This window comes from Otolemur garnettii, unplaced genomic scaffold (assembly GCF_000181295.1).
Source record: "Otolemur garnettii isolate 467f Iridium unplaced genomic scaffold, OtoGar3 scaffold00034, whole genome shotgun sequence".
Lineage (NCBI taxonomy): Eukaryota > Metazoa > Chordata > Mammalia > Primates > Galagidae > Otolemur > Otolemur garnettii.
The window spans coordinates 6838835-6865991 of record NW_003852429.1 but is presented as its reverse complement, the minus strand read 5'-3'; the positions used below and the strand labels follow the sequence as shown (position 1 = coordinate 6865991).

The window sequence follows — 27157 nt, the reverse complement described above, 5'->3', positions numbered from 1 at the left end:
ACTTGAACTAGACCTGATGTTCTCTAGGTTGATATATTATTATGGGTTGGACTGTATGCCTCAAACCATATGTTGAAATCCTACCCTCCACCCCCGTTCCTCAGAATGTGACTTTATTTGGAAATACGGTAGTTGTAGGGATAATTTGTTAAGTTAAGATGAGGTCATACCAGATAAGGTGGGATCTCGAGTTTAATATAACTCATGTCCTTATGAGAAGGAGAAATTTGGATACAGACTCAGAGTGCAGGTGACATGAAGAGCAATACACTGAAAGATGGCCTTCTGAAGAGGGAGGCAGTGATTGGAGCAGCGCTGCCACAGCCAAGGCACACACGGGGCAGCCTGAAGGTGGAAGAGGCAAGGAAGGATCCCCCGACCCTGGCTCTCATGGAGAGAGTCGAGGGAGCATGACCTTCTCAACACCTTGATTTTTGGACTTCGAAGCTCCAGATCTGAGAGAGAATACATTCCTGTTGTTATAAGCCGCACAGTTTGCAGTACTTTGTTACGACAGCCCTAGGCAAACAAATACAGATAGTATCTTATCTAAGTTTTAATTTTAAACTGGGCAAGAATGTGGGAATCTGGCAAAGTGGCATTGCCCATGGCATGTATGTGCTGTCCCTGAGTAAGACATATAAGTGGACGCTTGATCCCCTGAAAATCCTTGTTCCCTTGCTCCCTCAAGGCCTTGAAATTGATTCCACCTGCCTGTAGATGGGGAATGATGGATCTTCTCTTGTCTTGAAAGCTAAATGTCTCTGCTGCTTTAGCAGAAAATATCCTGACTATTAGGAAGAATTTGTGCTACCCTTGGCCAAATTTGTGAAATAACCACAAAGAATCTGTGATGATCCTTTAGCCTTCTTGTGCCCGCTTTAATGTTTCAGATCTCCTTAGATGAGGGTTTCTTAACTGGCAATCTACAGATAGCTTTTAGAAGCAAGTATGAAACACTGGAGTTGCAAGATTGTTTGCTATAGTCTATGAATATGGACCCTTTTCTCGGTAAAGGTTTTTAGTTTTGATTAATTCTTAAACACATTATACTTCCCTACAACCTGAACTTTTAAAAAAAGAAAAAAGACTAAGAGTCTTGGCCATGGGGATCAGCTTTTGTGCCCAAGGAACAAGGCATTGTGTGGGAGAGGGAGGTGATGGCTTGTAATGGTGGTAGGCGGAAGAGAGGATTTAGTGAACTAGAGGTTATAATGGGGCATTCCAATGGGGAGGGATGGTCAATAGATAGTTGGAGCCACGGAGGTGGCGAGAAAGGACACACACCAGATTCAGGACTCATTGCCACAGAGAAGGGAGCTAAATACAGGAACACAGCTCAGCTTTCAGGGCGGATGACTGAACCTGAAAGAGGCAAGACCAATCCTGAGTCTTAGAGAGATGCTCAGTTAGGGAGAAAGGAGAGGCGGGGGTGGCATGAGAGGTGGAACAGGCAGGGAGGTGAGAGTAGGAAAAGAACTCGGTAGGGGGACACCACTGGGTGTTCTTGGATGACCACGCCTGCTAAATGAAAAAGAGATGTTGAGGAAAATGCTGAACGTCATGTAAAGAATCTGGGGGGTCTAGCAGCCACTGATCATCAGTAAGTCCATTTTAAAAGGACGAGGGGAGTTCTTCGATAATTTCTGCATTGGGGGGGGGGTTTACTGCATTTCTGCTATGAGTCGTGATAGGTGCTGGGGCACAAAAATAAGACACAGTCCTGTCTTTCCGAAGCTCTTTGGCTTGTACACTGGGATACAAACTTCCAGCAGTAAACTGGGACATGGACATCTGAGTAGTGTCCAGGGAGGGCACACAGGGGGAGCAGCTGATTCACCCAACAGGGCAGAAGCCTAATGTCAGAGAAGTGGACTTGCTATGACAAGGCACACTGGATGGGTCCGAGAACCCTGAAACCTTTCCTGCACTCTCTTACCTGAAGTCAGGGACTTAACACAGTGTAAAGCTCACTGGCATGTCTCAGAGTCTCATGGGCACACACACACATATACACACCAACACCTTGGGGGAAAACCATTTTTGTTAGAGATGCAGTAAGTGATAGTACAGTGTTTGTGCACAGATGCAAACAAAAATAAATGCAACGTGGGCCCTACTTTCTCTTGCAGTTTCTCTCTTTTTAAAATATTTAAATGTCTGGTACCTAAACAGGTTTGTTGCTGGGGCTTCTATTTTAGGTTTTTTGTTTTGCATTTTAATAAGCTAATCACAACAGAGTTATTAGAAGGAATAGATAATGCATGAAAAGGGCCCGGCATTTAGAGGACCTATCTGGCTACAGTGATTTACTACTGCTAAGACAAAATTTGAGATTATATTTGCAAATCAGGCAAAAATTAGGCCTATAATTTAGAATACATTCAAGCAATTTCTACAAAGGATTAGCCTCTATTTAAAGAGCTCAGTAGCAATTCAGGAACATGAACTTAAAATCAAGGCCAATTACCTGTTTTGATATCTTTTTTTGATATGTTTAAGAAACCGTCCAAAATGATCACACATTTACTGCTTTTAATTGGGAAACTGTCACCCCTAAATACTAAGACCAAATTTTATTTGCTATTAGCTAACTTATAGTGAGCATCTCATTGGTAAATGAGCAATATCTACTTTTTGATGTCCTTGAAATTTAGAAAGAATGGGAGAGTAGGAAAAAAGTAGTTTCCACCTCACATGCAGCTTGAATTACCCTGCAGAGAAAATCGGATGATTGACTTGTCGATTTGTTGTCAGCGTGGCCCTATACTCCTGGTCACATCTAGGTCTCTAAGTTCCTACAGGGAGCTCCCTGATACCTACTGGGTTATTGACAACAGGGCCACAGCACATGGTTGCACAGGTTGTGCACTGCACAACTCCAGGGTGTATTGGTCTCATAGACTACAATGAGAATGCAATGCATCCCCAAACAACCCTGGGCAGCAGCCCTGTCTGAGAGGATTGATACTGTCCTGATGACCATGCTGAATATGCCACTCAACAAATATTGAGTATCTGTTATGTGTGAGACATTGTTCTAAGCTCTGGAAATACAATAGTGATCACAACAGATATCCACATGGAGCATGCGCTCTGGGATGATAAACAAGTACACCAATAAGTACCTAGTATATCTGACGCTGGAGTCGGGGAGAATAGTAAAGCAAAGTGAGGGGGAAATGAGATCCCAGCAGTGGCAGAATTTCCATTTGAAATAAGTTTGGCAGAAAGGCTTCGCTGGTAAGCTGGCGTTTCTGTTCAGAAGCCTGAAGGAAAGGAGGAAACAAGCTGTTCACTCCACCCAGCAAGAGTGCTCCAAGCAGAGCACAGAGGGAGTGCGGCCACCCTGAGGAAGGGCGGCTTGGCGTCTTCCAGGACTACAAAGCTTCAGGGTAGATGGGAAACCCCTGAAAGGTCTGCAACAGAGGAGAAGCATCATCTAATTTAGGTGTTAAAAGAATCCCAAAGTCTCTGAACCAATGTTTATTATAAAAGGTTATGTCTACATTTCTAAAAGTTGTCTCAATGATTTTTCCCAAATACTCTAAGTTTTTTTTAACCCAAATGAGCAATATGATTTTAAAAATTATTTCCATGTTTAAAGCTGTTTGAATATATACTTGATGAAAGTGGTAAATATTGAAACCTTTAGGCTCAGTAAACAGTAAAGGTAATTCATGTATTCCTTTCCCGGTGTTTCTATTTGCCAAGTAGTCCAGATTCATTCCTACCAATGGCAACAGAAAGAATCTGAAAAGACAAATCTCAAACCGCTTAACTGTGAGGAAAATGTTTTGAGGATCACAGAGAGTTAACTTGGTCAAGGCCTTTTTGCTGCAGGGAGTTGATTGCTCTCGAAACAATTTGCGTTTTATCACGTTAACCTAACCGGTGGAACACACTGTTCTGGAATGTAACCTGGCCTTCCGGAAAATACTTAAACACAGTCTATTGTTCATTATAATACTGGAAGCTCAAAAAAAAAAAAAAAATCTCAGCTGCTTGGATGGTCTGTGTTTCACAGAAAATGCAACAAGATTGTAAATAATGCACAAATGTCACCGAAAGAACTCTATTTTCTAAAATATTTTTTACAAATGCATTTATATATATATAGTTCTCTTTCCAAAGACGTCAGCAAAGCTCTTTACCAATTTGTTTCAGTACATACTTATGGAAGCTTTATGCTTATCTACGAATAATGTAGGATAAGAACAAAAAAGACTTACACGGACTGGTCTCCAAACTGATAAGCCAACACAAAGTCCTTGCACAGTTATGTATATAAATAAGATATATAAATACATATATACATAAAGATCTAAATAAATAAGATATATAAATACATATATACATTACAAGAAAACATCTTAAGGATAAAAATAATGTCTGCCTCAAATCTCATTTCTTTTCTCATGACTAATTCACATGGCTGAGTTACTATCATTCACATTGTTGATTCTTAAGAGTTGGGACACATTAAGAAGTGGACACTTCTTTCCTTTAAGCTTGTCATCAAAATGACATGCTATGATAGTTTATAAAGAAGGGAAAGAAACCAACATTGCCAGTTCCTACTGTGTTCATGCGGGATACCTTCAGCCAGGTTAACTTGAAGTTATAAAGTAGGAATTAGGATGCCAATATTATGAAAGGGGAAATTGAAATCAAGGAGGTAAAATAACAGGTCCAAATGCCACAGCAGCCAGGATTCTTCCCAGCTCTCAGCCGTCCGACTCACAGGCTCCTGCTTCTTTTCTCCACTGTAGGTTGGTTCCACTGACAGCACTGTCTTTCTTAAATATATTAAGTAAAATAGCTTCTTAAGTATCATCACCACTACTTTTCTTTTTAGCTGCTATATTTTGAGCATTTTTCTAATTTGTCAGTCCTATCGTCAGAGTTTGCAATCCTTACAACAATTTTGCAAGGTGAATCTGCCAGCGCGGTGGTGCCAGGGACTGTGCGTCCTTTAGCCCATTTCACTGGTACGTGGCCTCATGTTACTGATGAGGAGGCAAATCCAACACAGGGGATTGTAAATAATCCATCCAAGCCTGGGAAGTAGTTGAGCAGGTATGTAGACTGGAGTCTGGATCACTCCTGTGCCAGTGGGCTCTTTTCACATTCTTTTTAGTTGGACAACTTTAAAAATACAGAACCTCTGTAAATTGATCGTAACAAATTGGGCAATATGTAGAAGTGGTCAACATAAGGAATTAGTCATACTGTACTGATATGCACACGTGGTACCTGTCTGGACTATGCAAATTAGGTCAACTTAAGGAGGTGGTCAGCTATGGAGGTCTTACTGTATGTGACCCTGCACTCAAACTGAATAATCTGAAATTTTACAGTTCTATAAGTGGATTGATAACTTGAGACTCTTTATAACTATTCTTTAACACCCCAAGAAGTTTCTATTAGACTCTTCTGAAAATCATTTTTAAGTGCCTTTTAACTTGGTGTCCAGCATTCTCATGGCTTCATTCATGTTTCTATGGTAAATGTTCCTTATCCTTTATCCTATGGGTTGGACTCCTCCAAGACCTGCAGTCCTAGTGTGTCCACAGTGAAATAATGAGTCGTACAGAATAATGAGCAGGCAGAAGTTGTTTCCCTGTTGATGTTCAGGAAATACTTGGCCTTAACAGGTTGGGAATATTTTCCCCATATTTACCTAACTAATTTAAAGATTATAAAAGTTTAAGAAACTTGCAAAAAATGGTGATATTTAATATTCAATATCCAACCAGGGAAGGCTTGGATTAATAAAAATGAAGGAGTGGGGAGTGACCTGGAAAATTAATTTCTCATCTCTGACCTGTTTTTCTAACTTGAAGCTCTTCTGATCTAGTTTTCAATCCACACTGCTTTTTATAGTAAATGTTTCTAAGATGATAATCATAGAGGCAAATACAGAATTGGTTTACTTTTTTTTTTGGCTGGGGCTGGGTTTGAACCCACCACCTCTGGCATATGGGGCTAGCGCCCTACCCTTTTGAGCCACAGGCACCGCCCTGAATTGGTTTACTTTTTGGACTAAAGACAAAATAAATACTAATGTAGAAATGTACTGCTATTTTTTTTTTATGAATTGTGATTTCTCTGTCCATTTCCATCTTAGGCAACATGATTCATATTTTAAAGTTAAAATGGAGTCTAATAAACATTTTATGATGATAATCACAGAGGCAAAAAAATAGGGGTAGCTATTGATGTAGATAACAGGTCTAATTTTTCAAAATTTTACTCTTGAATGACTTTTGTTGTGCTAGAAATGTATTTTTCTGCTTTGAGTGTATTGACACATTTTCCCTTTAAGAAATACTTAAATATAGTTTGAAGTCTTATATCTACAAGAGTGATGAATTTTGACTTAAGAGTCTTAGAAGACACATTTTTTTACTTAAGATGAAATTCTCTCAAAGGACATATCCATTCCCTCTGACACTTAAGCATAGGATAAGGTAACTATTTTATAAACTCACAGCCCTATAATTTCTCAAATTATATATCAAGAGCATTGATAGACAATTTTGTTAACTGTAAATACACTGAAGTCTTGCAGAGATGTAAATATTAAGCTCTTTTTATGCTCATTATTACTTATTTGTCACTATTGAAAACTAGATTATGACTACAAGACTGCCCTGGACAATCTGGGATTTATAACATCAAATATTTGGGATAAAACTAGATTGTTTATCAAAGCTCAATTTACAATCACCAAAATGTGGAAATGACCTAAATGCCCACTAACCCAGGAACGGTTTAACAAACTGTGGTATTTGTATACTATGGAATACTATTAAGCCACAAAAAAGATGAGAACTTTACATCATTTGTATTAACCTTGATAATACAAATGAGTATGTGAGTTTGAACACATTCTTCTCAGTAAAGTACCATAAGAATGGAGAAGCAAGAATCCAATGTACTCAATACCAATATGAAGCCAGTAGATGATCTAATTCACACCCACATAAGAGAAAAATTCAAATCAATTCAAGGTGGGGGGTGGGGGAACCAGGGAGCAGGCAGAGGGGAGGGAGGAGGGGGACGGGCATGTTCCCACTTAATGGGCACAATATCAGGGTGTATGGCACACCTCTTGGGGATCGGACATTATAAGAGGGACTCTACCTAACAAATATAAACATTGTAACCTAATTCTTTGTACCCTCAAATTAACCTGAAACAATAAAAAAAAAAAAATTGACAGTGAATCTAAAGAAAAAATTTTAGGCTAACCCCCCTGCCAAAGCATTATGGATTGAATTATCCCACTTAATAGATACTTCATTAAATTCCCTTATTTCTTCAAGTCCAAACTCTAATCAACTCAGTACACAGCTCAGGTGCCATGGCCTCCAAAAATATCATTTTCTCTCTCTGTTCCTCCCCCAAGGCACTGTCTCTTTCTTCCTGGATTATAGTTATTTGTTGATGTGCTGTATTTTCCTGGCCACAAAGTAAGCTCTTCATGTGTGCTTCTGAATCACATCCATTTCTTTTGTTATAGAACTCACATGAAATAGGTTCTTGAGGACCAAGTATTGAATGTGTACTTAATAATTTCTGTTAGCCATGACAAATTTACAAAAGAGGTATTTGGGGAAGCAGTTGGTCAAGAAAGAAAGCCATAAGAGCAGAAAATTCCCCAAGAAGTAAGTCCGGATAACTGGCACATAAAAGTGACACATTCAATTTCTTCACCTTTACATAACCTCTCAAAGATCAAATGTTAATAAAATATTTATCTTCAGTTGTCACAAGCCAGACTTTGATTTAAAACTCGTGGGTACATGAATGTCATCCCAGACCAGAAATACATCATCATGTATTTTTAATTTAAACATGGATATGTAAAAAATTTATATATGCCTGGTAGGAAAAAAATTTGAGGGGAAGTCTTTCAACAGTCACCACAAACAAGAAAACAGAACCTAAAAGTGATTTTTAAACTTCGGGTCAAAGAGCAATGGCAAGCTTTCCGTCTGAAAGTCCAAAGCGGCATTGGAATGACACATAAAACGCATTCTCTTACCTTTAAGGAATCAAAGCAGGCAATTACTCTTCCATTTTCAACCTGGCAACTTTTAGGGGGATGAGCAAATTTGCATTCTTCATCAGAGCGCGAGCATGTTCCTCTTTGAAACTGCCTACAGACTTCCAACGTCAGCCATTTGGTATCTCTGACTGGGGCAACGTTCAAAGCCATGGTGACAAAGTAGTTTGGACTGTAAGTTTCTGTTGAATGATGGAATCAATCCAAGGTCTAATGATTCCAAAACTACTGTTGTGAAAACTCCCACATGTAAGTCTGAAGGTAAAGCAATAAATTGCTTAATGAAGTCCAACCCAGGAAGCGGAGTGGAGAGAGGATTTATCGGCAGGCAGTCACTCATCAATCACTTTGTCCCACTTGAAGACGGCGGGCCGCACTAAAAGCATGCTCAGTGTCATCTCTGGCTTTAAATGTCCAAGTCTCTTGACCGTTTTGCAGATATAACTGTTTTTAATAAAGTGACTTCAATATCATGGCACTCCTGGGGAGAATATTAGTTCTGACACTCACAGCTATTGATGATGCTGCAGCATAAGCCACTCAGATGTTCATATTTTAGCAGAGTTTTTTTTCTTCCCCCTTTAAAAATTCTTTAATTAAGCAATTGGCAAAGTCAGACAACTGAGGTATCTTCATCCGCTCATGGGATCAGGGTAAAGAGTATTGGACAGAACAACAAGATGTGAACACACAAAGAGCTCCGAGGCTGCAGTTTCCAGCAAGAGCGACTTCACACAGGCACTTTTAAATCACGAACCTGCAAAACAGAAGTCAAATGTCAGCTGACCCCAAACTCAACGACATCCACACTCCAACAAACTATTTAACTCTTATCTAAAATTTGCAAAAGCGCAGTTTAGAGCTTTGGGCATTGAGCATAATGAGAAAAGTTATGCATTAAGGAAAAAAAGAGAAAGAATACAAAACTGAAACCGTGCTGCAGAATGATCCAGGCAGCAGTCCAAAAGTTAGGAATGACTCAAACAGATGAGTGTGGGAGACACAATAATTAGGCCTTCTGAAACAATTCAATCTAATGTGCTTAATCGCCAAAACAGTGTATTAGAACTGTGGCTTCCAATTAATTTCACATTTAGGCTATTGATTTTATTGTTGGGGATACTATAAACAATTATTTGGGCTGTGTCTTTCCTATGTAAAAAAGATATTGCCATTTGGGAGGAAGTGTGGGCTCCTGGTTCTTTTCATCCTCTCTAGTTCATAGGGATCTGAACTTAGAGGTGGAGAGGTAAGAACCTCATGCTACTCATTTTCAGATACCTTCCTGCATCCTCTATTACCCGCTTAGTGCCAGTTGCCCCTTTATGCTGAAAGCATTCTCAAGGGTGAGAATGAATCCTGGTAGCTTTCACTTCCGTTATTCCTGGTACCTTAGTCTGTGGCTTATATTAGATTGTCAAGAAATACGGACTGACTGATTTAACTGATGACTAAATGAATGGAAGTTAGCTTTGGTTTAGTTTAATTTTTAACTGAGTCACCTAAAAATGCTCCATTACATGGAATGCTGGTGTTAAGACATGTCTATAACATGAATACAGTTAGAGTTCAGATTTCCGAGCTAAGCATCTTCAGTTTAATTTTTCAAGCATGAAGTTAAGGTGGGCTAAAGGATAGCAAAGAGGATAGATGCAGAGTTGAACATTTTTATAAAGTACTACGTGTATGTGCCGTGTGCTACATTAATACCTGCTCAGCCTTGATGTCCTTCAGAGAATTTATAGCTAAGAAGAACTTAATGAAAACAAGAAATCAATTATTTAAAATTGGCACATACCAAGTAAATTCAGAGAGCAATAATTTTTAAGCGGTCTTCAAGTGTTCCCCCAAAGTGTGTGCCCCCCAAATCAGTCAAGTTCAATCGACTTTGCACAAATCCTGCTAGACAGGCTTACTTGCACGAGGGCTGTCCTTGGGGGCAGTGTCTGACCAGCCTGGAACAAAGGGGAAGCTGCCACGGGGTCTGAAGCATCTCTGATCAAGGGGCTTTCTTTAGCAGGTGGGAAATAACTTCTTCATCCCGACAATTCTTTCACGTAGTAAAAGTGTTTGTGTGAGTTATAATTTAAGGAAATCGGCAACCTTGAAAGCCGTGACACAGAGCTCACTTCAATTATAAAATATTTGAGGGATCCAGGCAGGCTCCGGCATGTCTGTTTGGCAGCACGGTGTTCCCCGCAGCTAACATCAACTAGCTTAAGTTAGGGAGCTTAAGAAGATGAGTTTAATAACCAGATCTACTCTGGGTCAGGTTTCCTAGACCAGCCTGGACCTGTGTCTCCGTTCCCTCCACCCCCACCTCTACTCCCCTGGGGAGAACAAAGAGTGAGGAGAACAAGGGACCAGGAAACATTCCTGCCTGTGCCAGTGAGATCAGGCACCAGGTCGAGGGGTTTCAATGATGGCTTGAACTTACTCGTTTCATATCTGCAAAATATTATAGAGAGTCCCTGAGTCCTATGCACCAGGCCCCAAGTGGATTGTAGGATAGCAAAGATGGATAATGCTCTTCCTCGAAGGTAGTGGAGTCTCTCCCAAGGCTCCACATGTAGGAAAAGAGCAGGAAAATGTAAGTATTTCTGCATGGATGGCATGAATATGCCTCAAATATGCCTGAAAACCCCACGAGAGCCGTGCTTTCAATGGGATCCAGTGACTAGCATATGCTTCTGCTTATATGTAGTATTTTTAGATTAAAAAATTGCCCCGAAACAGATTCTCATTTCTACTCACTATGAAAATCCCACCAGCATTTAGATTGTCTGACTCTATCAAGGTAAACTTGCATTCTACAAAACAAATTATGCATTTCTTTTAATTGGCTGATAAAAATTGTGTTTTGTGCACAACACGATGCTTTGCAATATATATATATTGTGAAATAGGTACAAGGAGCTAATTAACGTCTGCATTAGCTCATATGCTTATCATATTTTAGTTGCAAGAACATTTCAAATTGATTAGTGGGATCGTGTGGTATTTGTCTAGAAGATGAAGCCCAACCTTTTCATGACCAGAATCACTTACAAGTCAAAGGAATCCAGGAAAGAAAAGGGGTGTGCCTTGCAGCACACATAAACATACTGCTCTCCTACTCTCTTCTGAACCCACACTTTGCCCCAGTTGTTCTCTATTCCTATCCTAAAAGTTGTATAGCCACTGCTGTCAGAGACACTGCCGCTCTTGGCTGGACACAAGGAGTGGGGACAGGCAGGTGGCTGTAGCAAAGTGGAAGAGAGAGCCAACTTGCATCAGGCTAGCATGGGGCCACCAAAGGAGATGGACAAAGGCGGGGAAGTGTGGGAAGGCCACATTTTAACGTCATCACTAAGGGGCAGGATTGAAATATGCCAACACAGAGACATAACTGAATATGGGCCCTACTGGATGGTGAGTTCCTGGGAGGAAGGGGTATGCTGGGCCGCGCTGTCCAATACGGAGCAGCCAGCTACAGGTGGCTACAGACCACCTGAATCATGCCTACTGCTCTGAGGACCCAAATTTTACATTTCTATTTATTCTTAATCTAAATTTAACTTAAAAACTGACCCTTGATTCAGTTATTGAAAACCTTTCAAGTATGAGACCAATCTGAGTATATGAATCTATCTTTTCAATTGCAAATTTTATGAAATCTAAATACAGATCAAGTGTTTACAATGAAAGTGTAGCATTCAAATTGAGATGTGCTCTAATTCAAATGCCTACTATGAGAAAAAATATATCTTTATTATTGATTACATGGTAAATTGATAATTTTTTTATACATCAGGGCAAATATTCAAACGAGTCTCTCCTACTTCTTTTTTTTATCACTGGAAAATTCAGAATTATCTATGTAGCTCCCATTCAATTTCTATTGATGGTAGTGTCCAGGGCTTCTGCATTTCCTCTATCAGTCAACAGAACTTTCTGGAATGGTAGAAAGTACTCTGTTCTAAGAATCAGCTTCCAAGCCTTTCTTTTGCCAAACTTCCTTGCCATACAACATCCAGTAGGTTAATGTTTCTGAGATCAAACTTTCTCATCTGTAAAATGCTGGTAATAATTCCTGCCTACACTTACACAGTTACTGCCATGAAAAACAGATTTTAGGGGAAATATAAAAGTACTTTTTAAACAGTAAAGTGTCCCAGTGCAAAGTGACACAAAAAAGTTGCTCTGTAAGTATTTATTAATAGAATTCATGTTCAGGCTTCTCTCCCTCTTCAATAGTTCTGTATGGACGGCCAGGACTGTGCCTGGAGTGGACCTGCTCCAGCCACATTCTGAGAGCAGGACAGTGCCTGGAGATCAAAGATCTGACCACAGAGGGGGTCCCTTATCTGGAACCTCACTTCTCAGCCTCCTTTATCCTGTGTCCTGAGGGATGCTCAGTGTAAAGCCTACTTCCTTGCTCCAGCTGCTATTAACCCCCAAACATGGTCCAGCTGAGCGGTCACGCTGGCTGGGAAGCATTCGTGGAGTGCTCTGGTGGCTCTGCCGGGAACCTGCTTCCTGGGTGAGCAGGGAGGAAGGGGCAGCATTTTCAAGTTCCTCTACCCAGAGGGGGCCTTGTTAACAATGCATCTGCCTGGAGGGGGCACCTTTTTCTAATGTCCCAGGTCTCATGCCATTGGCCCTGGTTATACCCCAGCCACCAGTAACCCTTCCCAGACGTTTCTGGGCAGCACTGGGAAACCTGCTCTCTGTTCACATTATTTCCCAATTCTTTCTGCTTAAATCTCCGTCGCTGGTTTGCTTATTCATCTATTTTTCTCACTTCTTTTAACTTTTGTTTCAGTTTTATTTCCAGTGTCCCAAATAATCCCGCCCTAATTAGCTTCTTCCTGCATGGAATCCAGCAGAATTCGGAAGTAGTTGCCCTGGTTATTTCTCTGGCCTTCCGTTTCTTCCTTGGCATGCCCTTTCCTCTTCCTTTTTGGGCATTCAGAAACTCCCAGCTAAGCCAAGGACAGGAGCTTGCCCTGGGAGGGTCAGCTGAGTCTCTCTTCCTCTCTTAACACGGCCTCGAAGTTATTTTTAAGCCTTTATCATTACTCCTTAATTCACAAGAACTGTACGTATTGATTTCTCCAACTGCCCCTACCCCCAGTGTAAATTCCTACAGGGTTTGGCCTTTGTATATATTTGATAATAGACTTTCTCTATTATTTTTGAATCCCCAGAACTCAGCTCAGTGCCTGGTATGTGGAACACACTGGACGAATGTTTGCTGAATGAGCTCCTGATCCTCCCCCAAGAAACATTTGCATTTTACTATGGACCAAAGTCTAAGCTGAAAGAATAATGCTCTGAATGGAGAATTTCAGTGTTACCTGTAGGAAAATTCCAGCAGGTGCTGTTGGCTTACCCTGCTACTGCCAAGTAGGTTGAGGGTGGGGAGCTGCCCCAAGAACGAACTAGATGCGCCTCAAAACCCAGAATCCTTTGCCCAGTAATTTTCAAAGTGTAGTACCTGGGTGAGCAGCAGCCACTGGGAACTTGTCAGACAGGCAGACTCCCAGGTCCCAACCCAGAGGTCCTGGGCCAGAAACTCCACCTGTGAGGCCCAGCAATCCCCATTTTAGCAGGCCCTCCAGAGGGTGACTGATGCCCACTCAAGTTTGGGCACACTGGGATGCTCAAGTTTGGGAACCCTGGGATAAGCATCCCTTGTCTCCTTCTACATGCAGGAGGAGGCCTGCTGGCTGCTGGCAGAACAAAAAGGGCAGCTCTGAGTTGCCTGTAGGATCCAGAGCTCCTGAGGGCTACTGAGTGCTGGCTGCTGGCTGGGAGTTCCCTCAGAGACTATATTTCTGATCAATAAAACAAAACAAAACAGAGCTAGATAACAGAAAATACCTGAGAGGTTTGTTTCAGATAAGGCTTCATTCTAGGAGAATTAGAAAATAGGCTAGCCCATAGCCCTGGAGACTGGATTCTGGATGAAGCAGGCCTTTGGTGGGGGTAGGTGGGGCCTTATTTTATGGACCCTTGCCTGAGAAAGGACCATTTTAAAGGGACTAGTGGGACCTGGTGACCAGAAGCTCGGTCCATAGTCAGAAGAGGGGGCTTTGTGTGGCCCACTCTCTACAGACAGTGCTTGATATAGGGAAGATCCAGGTTCACTGCTTGACTCATCTTTAAAGGAAAGGCAAGATTGAAATTGAACTTTTGAGCATAAAGAAACAAGGCTCTGTAGTATTTCCTGAAATGCCAAAGGACTTGCAGTTCAACTCTACAAAATAATCCCCAGCTATTTTTAGGGGTTTTACTTATGCCACACTTCATTTTACAAAATGTATTTAAAACTTGAAAATCTAAGTGTTAGATTTTCAGAAAGCTGTGACTTTTCATTGTATAAAGGAATTTATTGCTCACGTTCTTTTATAGCTGCTAAATTATGCAGGCCGAGTTTGGAAAGCCTGGCCTTGCACTCCGCAAGGAGGCGACCTCCCTTCATCCCATGGCCCTCAGACAAGACTGGGCTGCGGACCCCAGGTGTCCCTACCCGCCGTGCCAACGCTTTGTAGATAGTTTGCACATTTTTGAGGGAGAAACATCAATCATCTCTGATCTTGAGACAGAGACTGATCATAATTTAAGACCGCCTTAAGGGAACTAATTCTGCAGCATGCAGCCCTGGCAGTTTACTTTTGGGTCATCGAGGATATTTTTGCTGTCTGCCAGACTGCGGCCTCCTAGGGAGCTGATTAAAGGATCCTTGAAAAACAAACCTATCTCCAAGTTAGACAGTCAAGGACTCGTTATCCATTAAGTAATTTAGAAGATGCCTTTAATTTTATTTGGTATAAATCTAATTACAATAAAGAAACCTTATCTCCCCGACTCTCCTAATTCTAATGTTCAGAATCTCTGGGTTTCCTATTTTTAATTTTTAAACTCTTAAAATATATTTTTCAAAAATAATTTTCCCTTCCTGCGAATGGCTGGATGTTCGAGCATCCCCACCTCTATTTCTGGAACCTCATTTAAAATAGCTCTCAATGTGCTCTCTCTGCTCATCAATGACTGGATGCTGCCTGAGCCTATCAGATGCGGACGTCTGGGCTGGAGAGGGACCGGAGAAGCTGCCAGCTGAAGTGCTGGGGCTGAGAGGCACTTGACCTCCAGGAGTGGGGTGTAACACTGCCCTGTAATCACAGCCACTGAGAAGCGGTTCCTCTCGGGGGCATTCCCACAGGAAGCTCAATGGACCAAAAAAGATAGAGACGTGAGAAAGATTCCAATGCCAATGAAATAAAGACCCCGATTGAGGCGGGCAGCAAAAGAGATTGTCTTTTAAAGCATTTTTTCTGTCTAGACACCTTTAAATTGGCTTTTTAAAATAATTATTGGATATATAAATAAAATGGTGCTTTGCCCATTCTTCTTCATTTAGGGGTAAGGAAAGAACAAACTTTTCTACCCTGGATTCATCTGTCCTTTACATCTGAGGAGCCGGGTGATGCGACCCAACCTGTCTGAGCTTCAGTTTCCTTCTTTGTTATCAAGGAGATAAGTAAAACCTAAATATGTGTACTGTGACCAAAATATCTTTAGTAGTGCTAAAATCAGTACTCTCTATGTAGTAGCTAACCTGTATCATCAACAGTAGTTCTTAAAAGACGTCTACGTGTGTGCCTACACACACACACACACCCCTCACACGTGGCAGGTGAAAATGACTGCTATTTACTGAAAGTAATCATTTTCTCCAAAATCAATGAAGTGTAAGAGAAAGAAAGTCAAAAGGCTCTTGCTCCAAAGGTGAGTAGGAGCTGTGAAGTCCTGCCTGGAATGTGAGTTAGGGACTCCCTTTCACAGGTCCTCTTCTGAAACTAACTCGGAACACTCACTGTCTTCATTGTAATGGTACCCTGTTCTTTTGTGCATATTTTTAAGTAAATTTCTGTAAGGGAAACAAAGCAGAGGGACCCCGGGGCGACACCACGAGTCAGATGAGACACCATGTGTTCCATGATAAAGGCAATTAAAGGAGAAATTGCCAACTAAATTTTTGTCTCGTGTGTCTTATATCCTAAAATACAAGTGAAGAATCTGTAAAATCTCAGGCTCATTTTAAGATGTGAAAAATTTCAACCCCATTTTCATTGCCATTTCCAGGAATGGGTGGAGGACAAAAAATCTTATCTTCAGTGTGAAGAGGGAAATTTTCTAAATATGCTTCTGAAACTACAGCCAGATGTAACAGATTCAACACATTTTTGTATTCAAATTTTGTTTTTCACTGCATCTGTGTTTTCTATCCAAATATTTATAATTTGGTTAGGAGATGCTCTTATTAGGATAAAAGCAATTCTATTAGATACCATTGAAGACTGACATTGCACTGGCTGGTTTCCTGGATGTCCAGGAACCAATGGCTGCAGCCAGACAGCACAGTTATCGATCTGCCGGCTGAAACTGAGCCCTGAATTCCCAGGGAAGTCTCTGTTAGAACTTCCCCTTCCTTCCTCGGCCGCAGGCTGTGGTGGACGGGGCTGCTTTGTCTTTCCGTCCGTCCACTTCATCTGCCTGTACACCTCAGATACAGATTCCCCTTTGTGGACATTTTTCTGATATAAATAAAAATCATAGAGTAACACACAAACACTTTTCTTTTTACAAAAATTAATATATTTCCATGACTATAACTACAGTAGTCACTAAGATATCAAAGGCAAGCAATTTTGTAAAATAAATAATGTGCTAATAAATAAAATTTCAGCGCTAAAGCACAAGCATACTAGAAGACATAGTGAAGTTCCCAGCAGTTGACACCTGTATGTTGGTAGCACTACTGTGAGTCTGGCGGGCACAAATGCAGACAAATGACGCGGCCTTTCAAGATTCTGAGCAATTTCTGATGAAGTCCCTGTTAAGTTTAAAGCAGTCTTATCTCAATGTACACAGCCTGTCACATTCACATTCTCATTCTCTCTTTTTTTTTTTTTTTTTTGAGACAGAATTTTACTCTGTCACCCTGGGTAGAGTGCCATGGCATCATAGATTCAAGCAACCTCAGACTTCTGAGCTCAAGCCATCCTCTTGCCTCAGCCTCCTGAGTAGCTGGGACTATAGGTGCTCACCACAAGGCCTGGCTAGTTTTTTGTTTTTCTTTTTTTCTACTTTTTAATAGAGATGGGGTCTCAGTCTTGCTCAGGCTGGTCTCAAACTCCTGAGCTCAAGCAATCCACCCGCCTAGGCCTCCCAGAGTGCTGGGATTATAGCCATGAGCCATCACACCCCGCCAGCCTATCATGTTCTTGAAAAAATCAGTTATACTAAGACTGTCCAGAAATTTAAAAATAGAACAAAACGTGGTGTGAATGTGTAATCTGGAGTTAAGATCATGAGCATGTCTGGCAGGAGGCTCAGAAGTCACATGAGATACAGGTTGATTCCTAGCTCTGAAGGAGTCTCCTTTGCCAAGATATCAAGATCCTTTACTCTTGTCCACTGAAGTCCAGAGGTGCTGCCCAGGCATGTGGATGATAGAAAACAAAACGTTCCTTTCAGCTTCCACAGTGTTCTGAGGACCTGTGATTTAGCAAGCAGTGATTTAGACTCAGGAGGCTGAGTCTGACTAGTGAACTTGGGTGTTAACACTCAGCACAATGAGCACAGTGGGCTTGGAGAGAACAGAGAGGACTCAATGAGACCCCAGCAGGGGCAAGATTTTTCTGGAAGCAGCAACCAGGACATATTAGAATTCAGAGCTCTTGGGATAGGGGTGGGGATTGGCTAAAGGTTACAACAACGGTCAGGGGAAAAGGAATATATGAGGCCAAAAATGACATTGCAGTGGTGAGAAAGGAAAGAAGGAAGGTACTTGCAGATCTCTGCTGAGGTCAACTCATCAGAAACAGGTGATCCTTAGGGACTGGCAGTGGGGAGTGCCGGAGAGAGAGGAGTCCAAGAAGACTTTGAAACGTGGGCCCTGTGTGGGCAGGACAGTGAGAAAGCGGATAGAAATAGGGGTGTGGAAGGTGTGGTCAGAGTTACAGAGCTGGAGTTCATGTTCATGGACGTGACAGGTAACACCATGGAATGGCTAAAATGAGAAAGAGACACGTGGGGAGGGGAGAAATAGAGATAAGATTTCTGTGCATATATCGGGGAGAGAAAAGTGACTTGCACAGGACCAAGGACAGTTATGTAGAGGTGACAGAAGAGCAGTAAGTCAAAGCACAGGGAAAAATAAATAAAAAGAGGCAGAAGCTCCTTTGAATAGTGTGGCATCAAGGGAGAGAGGTTCAGAGCCTCTAGAGGGGAGAGAAGACCAAGGAGTCCACCACCACAGAGACCAAGTCACGGGGCAATTCGCCGTGGTTAGACGTCATGACAAGGAAGCCTGCTGGCTGCTGTGTGGTGGCTCTGCGGCACACAGCTATGGGGAGCAGGGGAAGGAGCTGTAGGGGACTGAGGAATTTGCAGTCCTTGGTGCTGCAAGATCACCACACAGTGGCAAGACGAGCCTCCCACTTCTTTGCTCCAAAGTCAGAGACTTGGGCTGCCCATGTGATCCCGGGAGCTACCCTGAAACCTCGGTTTGTGCCACCCATACCACTTGGGCAGGTAGGTGAGCACCTGCTTCTCCCACTACCCTTCCCATGCTCCTTTATTTTCTACGTAGAAGGAGAGAAACAGGACAGGAGCTTGGGGAAAACGGCAGGATCCAGGGGTGGGCCACTCAGAAGGGGAGGCCAAGGCCCAGCACCACCCCAGTCACAGGACCCAGAGAAGACGGGAAGCAACGGAGCCTGGCTGGCAGCTACGTAGATAGCATGGAAAGGATACCAGGGAAGCTTCTGTCTTGTGGCTTCTATCCTCTCAGTGAAGTAGGCAAAATTCTATCTGCAGAGACAGGCAAGGTGGGGCTGGGGCCTTCCAGGGAGTGCCTGGAGCTTGAGACATCCCTAGCATGATGCGAGGCAGAGAGAAACGCAGGGAACACCCAGTGGTCCGGGAGGCACAACTTCTGTGAAAGAGCATGAACTCATTCTGAGACAAATGATTATGATTTTGTCATTCTCTATCTACCCTTGGCCAGCCAAGAACAGAGTAAAAATAAAGAGAAAAAATGTGTTGCCAGTTTCAAAGATCAAGTCTCAGAGATGGGACCATTGAAAATGACAAAAAGCATCCTGGCGTGGTGACTCACACCTCTAGTCTGAGCACTTTGGGTGGCCAAGCTGGGAGCATTGCTTTAGTCCAGAAGTTTGAGACCAGAATGGGCAATACAGCAAGAACCTGGCCTCTACAAAAAAATTATTAAAAAGTTAGCCGGGAGTGGTGGTGTGCATCTGTAGTCCCAGGTATTTGGGAGGCTGAGGCAGGAGGATCACGTGAGACCAGGAGTTTGAGGCTACAGCGAGCTACGGTTGCACCACTGCACTCCAGCCTGGGGGACAGGGAGAAACCCATCTCTAAAAGAAAACAAAAAATGAACAAACAAAAAGAATAAAAGAATAAAAATAAAGTGACAAAAATAATCCCAAGGCATGATGATTATATACAAGGAGGCAACTGCAGTTAAGGGGATGGAAGAAAGGGCTGATCTCTCCTGGATGAAAATTGTGTCTGTAATCATGTGATTGTTTCTGAGTGCATATCATACTACTCTGATGTGTGTGCACATGTGTGCGTGTGTTGATGACAAGTTGCAGAGGAGAGTGATGTCAGAAGTGGGCATGGCTGGTGTTCGGGACCAAGGGGGTCTGTACCAATTGTGTGCTCAGCACATGATATTCACATGTGCTCTGCACAGGGGTGAAGAGCCAGTATCTTCCCTCCTCTGGGACTAGGTAACCCCGTAGAAGGTGTGACAAGGAGTTCCCCCCATGTGTCAAGGAGCAGAAAGAGTGAATGCTGGGTACTATTGGGGTAAGCCACGTGGAGATCTGTGGGTAGATTACTGGAAGGAGGTCAGCATCTTTAGTGGTGAGATAAGACCCAGGTAGAGCTCAGAACAAACGTTTACTCAGAACCATCAGAGATAATGTTTTTAAGGTGAAAGGTAATAAAGATGAGAGCAATCCAAGGGCTTGTGCCTGGTGGCCTGTGCTAATTGGAAAAGGAGGGGTTAGCCGCTCTGCCTGGGGAATGTGGACGGGAGGGGGAGAGGCTGTGGAGTGCAGGCAGTTTAGCCAAATCCACTGGGCCTCTCTCTACCCAGTGTCTTGTCCAGTTTTATAGCTTTGACAGCCAACTCCCAAATTTGTATTCTTTTTTTTTCTCTCTCGTTTCGTCATTCCCTCCCTTCCTGTCTCTAACACCTTCTATCTGATCCACTGGCAGATTCCAATAGTTCTACCTCCCTAATAGATGTGCAGTCTGCAGCGTTCTCCCCAGCTGCACTGCGACCCCCAAGCTACCACTGTCTCTCACGTGGGTTAGTGGTCAGCACACTCACCTCCTAACCATTAGCTGATGCTTCTCTCTGTACCCCTGCTCTCATATCTCAGCAAATTATCTCGATAATCAGATCATGTCATTTCTTTGCCCAGGAATCTCCAATGGCCTGCATTGCCCTCCACGGTCAGCCCTATGCCTTCTCTGCCTTCCCTCCAGCCACGCTGGCTTTTGACTATTTCTTGAACAAATAAGTCCTGCTTCAGAGCTTTGACCTTGCTGTTCCCTCTACTGGGAATACGCTTGTCCCACATAGTTACAGGACGTTGGCCTATGAGGAGGCTGTTCCTGATGTAATATTGCATCAGTCTTATCTTCTAACTCTGGCTCACCCTGATTTATTTCCCTCCAAAGATCTTATCATCATTTCACATTCATATATTTACTTGCTTATCTGTTCATTTTCTCCCCTAAACAGAAAGTAAGGTTTGTGAGAATGGGATCTATCTGTATCCCCAACATCTAGACCAAAGCCTAACTTTTAAGCTAACAGTGAGCACTCAATAAATATTTGTTGAATGAGTGAGTGAATGAATGGAAAAAAAAAAATGAATGAACATGCTACATAGCTCACACTTTGTGCCTTCCTTCATGGTTTGCTCCGTCTTCATGATATGATTCAAAATATTTCTCAACCATGTGGTCCTTGCTATTATTTCCATACTCTGGGACTCCTGTTTCTTATCTTTAAAACAGAGAGAATGCCACTATTTCTAAAGCCACTCCTGTCCTTAAAGTTCTGTGATTGTACAGTGATTGGCAAGGCTGATTTAAGGAGAAATGTATTTTTAGGAACTCTTCTGGAAATCTTATCAGCTCTGCTGGGTTTGGCCTAGATTTGTGAGCAGGCCTTCAGAGCCGTGAGATCTAAAAGGAGCATCTGTATTGGGGGAAAGGGGACATCGGCAGAGCCCGTTTTGTTCCTGCTCCAGAGTCCAAACCAGAGGGGGCAGCACAAAAGAGGACCCAGGGGGGGCATGGGAGGTGGCTGGGGTCTGCCTGTAGCACTCAGCACCTGGGAGGAGCAGGGGGAAGAAAACTGTAAAGGCATGTGTGGAATGCTTAAGCCCCAGGCTGCGGGAAGGACAAAGGTCTAGGGACCTGGCAGCCCAGGTTTCATTCTCCCCCTTTATAATTTCCCTTCTACTAGCACAGCCTACAGAATGCTAGAATGCTGCTGTGCACCAACACCTCCCAAGCACCCCAAGCCCAGTCTTCACCGTGTGGCAATGGTCCCAGACCTAGAGGAGGGTCTTGAACTTTCCGAATGGGAGCAGCGCTGCTGGCTCCCCAAGGCTGTCAGCAGAAAAGGTTGCTGGGAGCCCGAGTGGATGTGGATATGTTTTCTTAATAAGACTGGGCTCCAAGAGGCCCAGCCCTTTGACCTTGGTGTTCTCTAGCAAGCAAGGACTCCATTTTTGAGCCATCTGAGCCTTCTCTGCAGCATACCCTGGGTGTTAGCGTATCTCTGAAGGCAGGCCCGAGAACCAGGCCTTCCTCCAGCCTGGTCCTTGGAGGCAGTGTGGCCTTAAGACTCCTTTTTGAGATGTGTGACCCAGCTGTGGAGTATATCCCAGAGGTGCTCTGCCAGAAAGAACCTTCGACATCTGACTCCACCCACCACCTTTGCGGAACACAGAACCAGAGGGGGTGTGTGGCTGGAAGCACCCAAATGTTCAAAAGACTCCAGAAGGACACAGATGCGCCTGACTTATTTGAACACCACAGGAAATACGTCGGCAGAGTCAGACAACATGAGAGATGGTGTTTCCTCAACACCGAACACAATAAAATTTCCTCGCAGCCCACTACTGACTTTAGCACAAAAGCAGAACCCAGGAATTCAGCATGAGGAAGAGGTCAATTTATTAAAACAAGATTTTGTTTTGTTATTTCACTCACCCCAGAAGTTGAAAAAAAAATCAATTTCCTGCCATACTTTTAAATATCACCACTGACAAGGAATGACTCAAGTCACAAGCATGAAGGAGGCTGTAGAAATGAGTCAACAATCCCTCTTATCTTTCAGGAAATTGAGCTAACTCCTCAATATTGAAATCAACAACAAATATTTACGGTGTTTAAAGCCTTGAGCTGTGATGAATTAAGAAACCCCAGCAACAAAGTGTGTATTCTATAAAAACGTTAAGCCCAGTGACCCCGGGCTCGATTGAGTGACATTATTGCTGATCGCAGGTAGCATCAGGCTGGACTTGTGACACAGGGGCCTCCCCTCCTTCCTTTACCCCGCCAGCAGTTTCCTTTGTTACCTCTCCGCCCAGACAGGACACAGCACAGAGGCTAATCACCACCTGGCTCTGCTTCCCAGCCACCACCAGTTGTCACGATTTCTAAGCAACATCACCCAGTGCTGTGTCACCATGGTAACAACAGGCCACCACTTTGAGGAGTGCAACACTGAAATAGGGAGAAAGGAAAAATCACAGCCACCGCCTGATCTGCCTTTGGCACGAGCAACTGCTGAGGTTGCAAACGTGGTTCTTCCCATTTTATGGAAGGGGAAACTGAGGAATGGGCCAGTGCTCTGATAAAACCCAGGACCAACACCCTGCACAGGAGGCTGTGCTGGCTGACAGCATGGAGCATCTGTCCGGGCATCTGCCAGGACCACGACAGGCAGAGAACCAGGAAATCTTTACACATCTGTGTTAGCACATGAAACCGTCCTCGTCACTATACATTCTGCATTTTTTCTCAAACACACACTTCTGGTTTCAATGTCTGTAGTTTCCCTTTCTCAGGTCCCTTGGCCTGTGGACTTCACTCAGTTCTGTAATCCCCCTCTACCAATTACATTTCTCTCAAAAAACATATCCATTTCCCTTTAAGTGTTTTTTTTAAGAGGCATACTGCCAAGTTGGAAAATTAATAACCTGGCCTAACCTGTGATACCACCCTCCAGACAAGCTCTCAAGTTACTTGTTCATTATTTTCCAGAACGATTTTATCATCTGCGTTCCCACGTGCACACTCCAATGGCTCTTCTACTGCTCCTCATTCCTCAAACTGGTCTGACCTCCTTCTCTAACAGAACTGGTAGCTTTGAATCAAACCAAACCTGACAAGATAAAATGAGAGGAGAGAAAAAATAAAGGTCCATTCTGAATAATGCCTTTCTCTGGCATGCAGACTCCACACGTCTCCCTACTTGGACTCTGTATATTTCAATAACTGAATTTTTTTTTTTTTGGTCGTTTAACACTGTGTATAACAAAGTAACTTGACCATGCAGTAATACTTTTCTATTTAAAGTATCATTTTGCTAACATGGACTCTTTTTAACTAGGGATGAGATAAATGCAAAATAATTTTTAGGATTATAATGAAACTCTCCGTGTGTGCATATGTGAATAATGTTTTGCTTATCAAAACGTGTCTTGTTGGTGGTGATCAAAATGACTTAAGGCTGAGCGTGGTGGCTCACACCTGTAATCCTAGCACTCGGGGGCCGAGGTGGGTGGATTGTGTGAGCTCAGGAGTTTGAAACCAGCCTCAAGAGCATAACCTTGTCTCTTCTAAAAACAGAAAAACTAGCCGGGCTTAGTGGTGCACACCTGTAGTCCCAGCTACTTAGGAGGCTGAGGCAAGAGGATTGCTCAAGCCATAGAGTTTGAGGTTACTGTGAGCTATGACTCCATAGCACTCCACCTAGGATGACCAAGTGTGACTCTGTCTCAAAAAACAACTACAAAAATGACTTGCTTTGGCGTTTAACAAAAGTGTGCTTCTAAAGGAGAAATGGAATGTTGGCTTAAATCCACACTGCTGAGAGTCAAGATGTACAGCTTTTATAACTGTGTACTCTTGGGCAAGCCACTGAACTCGAAACTTCAGTTTCCTCACTGCTTCTAGGTTGTTGGGGAGACTGGAGACACCCTAGGGAAGATTTGGGAGACACAGGCGGAACATGCATATAAGGCATTATCATTCGTGGGGTCCTTGCCAAGCTATGGTAGGAAGATTACAACACGACAGGTGGACATTTTGGTTAAGGCTACTCTGCAGTAATTTTTCCAATGTGAATGACTCAGCAGCAGCAAATATGCTTTAAGCATGTCTGTGAGTTCCTCACTACGCTAGTTGCTATAACCAACTCTCCCATCAAGCCTGCTACTAGGCATTTAAAAGCTTCAACCAGCTTCAAAACAGTAATTCCAGTATTTTCAGAGGAAACTGATAAAAATGATCCCTGTCTCCAAGCTGGCAGTTTTAGGGGTTTACTGTTATGTGTCTTAAGTTGATGCTTCTAGCTTCCCTAATGGTCTTCAGGAAAAAATAAAAAAACCCACTGTGGTTACCACAAGTTGGTGAGTGTGTATGTCTCTGGACAGATTATGGATGCTTCATGGATAATTGGCTGGTTCTCCTCATCCCCCACCAAAAACACAGTCAGCTCATTAGGGCCCAGGAAATTTCTAGAATGAAAGAACAACCCACTTTGTTTTCCAAAGTGGGAAGTGTAAAAATGAAAGCACTGTGAAATACACCTGGCTGCCCTTTGGGAGTAGCCTTACTGTTTGTTAGAAAACAGGTGAGGTTGGAAGTTAGAAGAACTGAATATTATTAGCTCTTGCACAGTCACAGGCTACCTGGGAACTTCTGGGCGACACATAATTCCTGCCCTGCCTTCACTCACCCAACCATCAGAGAAGACTCTGGACTGAGCCGTGGTCCGAGGGGCTCCGTGTCCCAAAGTGAGCGCAGTGTGCCTCAGGAAAGCATGGGTTTTACTTTATAACTTGTTAGGGACAGAAGTGAAAGTCAAGTCATTGAAGAGGTAGGTAAGCTGAATTACTTTTTATAATAATTAGAGCAAAGATATATAATGATGGCAAGATACAGAAGACTTGTTTAGATAAGTAAGTTGGTTTCACAGGCTGATACTCCTAACCCTGGGCAGACCAACTTCCCGGTCCCCCCGGGTTATAAGGATGTGTCAGTGGAAAAACTTGGGAAATACCGAATGACCTTGGACTCATGTTTCTTGCCTAGTAGTGGGAGAGATCTTTAGAGGGATGTTTGTGACCCATGGGGTTTGGTGTGTTAACCTTGCAGTAGAAACACAGGTTCATTAAGGCTAATGATTTCATCGGAACCACTCACCCTCCTGGAGGAGAAAATAATTCATCTCCATGTTTAAATGACTGAAGTGATCATAGTGTACACTCTGGCTTTAATGTTACCTTTGAGACTGGGAAATCCAATGGATTTATTTATTTGCTGGAAAAACAAGGCCAGGCAAGAGTACCTGGGCTGTCCATGCCATTACAAAGTAGCATGAAGGAGGTTTTATTTGTATTTGCTTTAACTTATTGAGATTCCATCTTCTTTTTTAGACAGAGTCTTGCTATATTGCCCAGGCTGGTCTCAAACTCATGGCCTCAAGAGATCCTCTTACCTCAGACTCCTGAGTAGCAGAGATTATAAATGTGTGCCACCATGCTGGGTTAAGACTCAATCTTGCTTTAAGAAATCCATCAAGTTAACTGTAGTTCTTAATAATTTACACTATGATTGAGGATAATACAGCAATTATCATCAGTTACTGGAATTACAGAGGACCTCATATCCCTAGAACTCTAACAATCAAATATAAAAGGAGGGGAACAATAGGGCCTAGGTTTAGGGTCAGCAATCAAAAGGCAAATTCACATCAGATGTTTAAATTTTAAAAACTTTCTAAATAGAAGCAAATGCTTTTCAGAGGACAGTTTAGAGACAGAGCAAGTTAATAACATTTAATAACATTAGCCTTTGTTTTAACTAAAACTCTTGCAACCAAAATTTTCATGAATTACTTCCAAAACATTGCTATATATTTTCCTTTTCAATCATAAGGTATCAAAATCCTTGATAATGCTTCAAAAAATGAGAGGTAACTATTTTATTTTATATCTTTAGGTGTGAATTATTATTGTATAAAAATAACTACTTCTGAAATATTAACACATTTGGAAAAATGTGAAATAGTAATACCCTCAAAAACTATTCAGTGTTATATTTTAACCTAAATGCTTCTTATCAACAGCATTTAATAGTTAAAATTTCACATCTGAAAAACTTAACTGAAAATGCCTAAGAAAAGCTATCAAGTGTACATTTCCAAAGAACACAATGTGATAATTTCTATGCTATGTATTAATAAGTACAGTGTCACTATCTCAAAAGAGAATTTTGGTGTGTCATTATTTGGTGAAGGGAAAATTAGCTGGAGGATTTTATTTCACTTGAAATATATTTCATTTATTCATCTGTCTCCAAAATCTCCTCAACTGATAAACGTCGATGAGAATACAAGGAACTGGAAAGTACAAACGGATAGTGCACAAAGGATATCTGTGTCTTTATCTCAAAGGACTAAATTTTAACTTATAAGCATATTGGAATATAATGAGATCTTAAAGAGTATATGAATTTTCACTTGAAGACTTTCAGGGCCCAGAAAGTTGTTTCTAGAATGAAAGAACAACCCACATTTTTTTTTTTTTCCTCTGAAGTGGGAAGTGTAAACATGAAAGCACACCAAAATGTCCACCTGTCATTCAAGGCGTGAACAGTTTGGGACACAATTATGTGAGCAGGACTATGAATCCCTAAAAAGAATAGGCTAGCGTTTTGTAGGACTAGTACTGTATTTTTTTT

The 27157-nt window shown here is 42.3% G+C and overlaps 1 protein-coding gene across 5 annotated transcripts in view; it reads right to left on the bottom strand.

Moving 5' to 3' along the window:
* The window catches only part of MBNL2 (muscleblind like splicing regulator 2), a 160761-nt gene that overhangs the window by 102896 nt on the left and 30708 nt on the right, over positions 1-27157 (bottom strand). For all 5 annotated transcript variants that reach the window (XM_012805038.2, XM_023513117.1, XM_023513119.1 and 2 more), the window contains exon 2: positions 8054-8831. In XM_012805038.2, the coding sequence (XP_012660492.1) occupies positions 8054-8227 (174 nt within the window). In that variant the 5' untranslated portion in view covers positions 8228-8831. The remainder of the gene's footprint in view (positions 1-8053; positions 8832-27157) is intronic.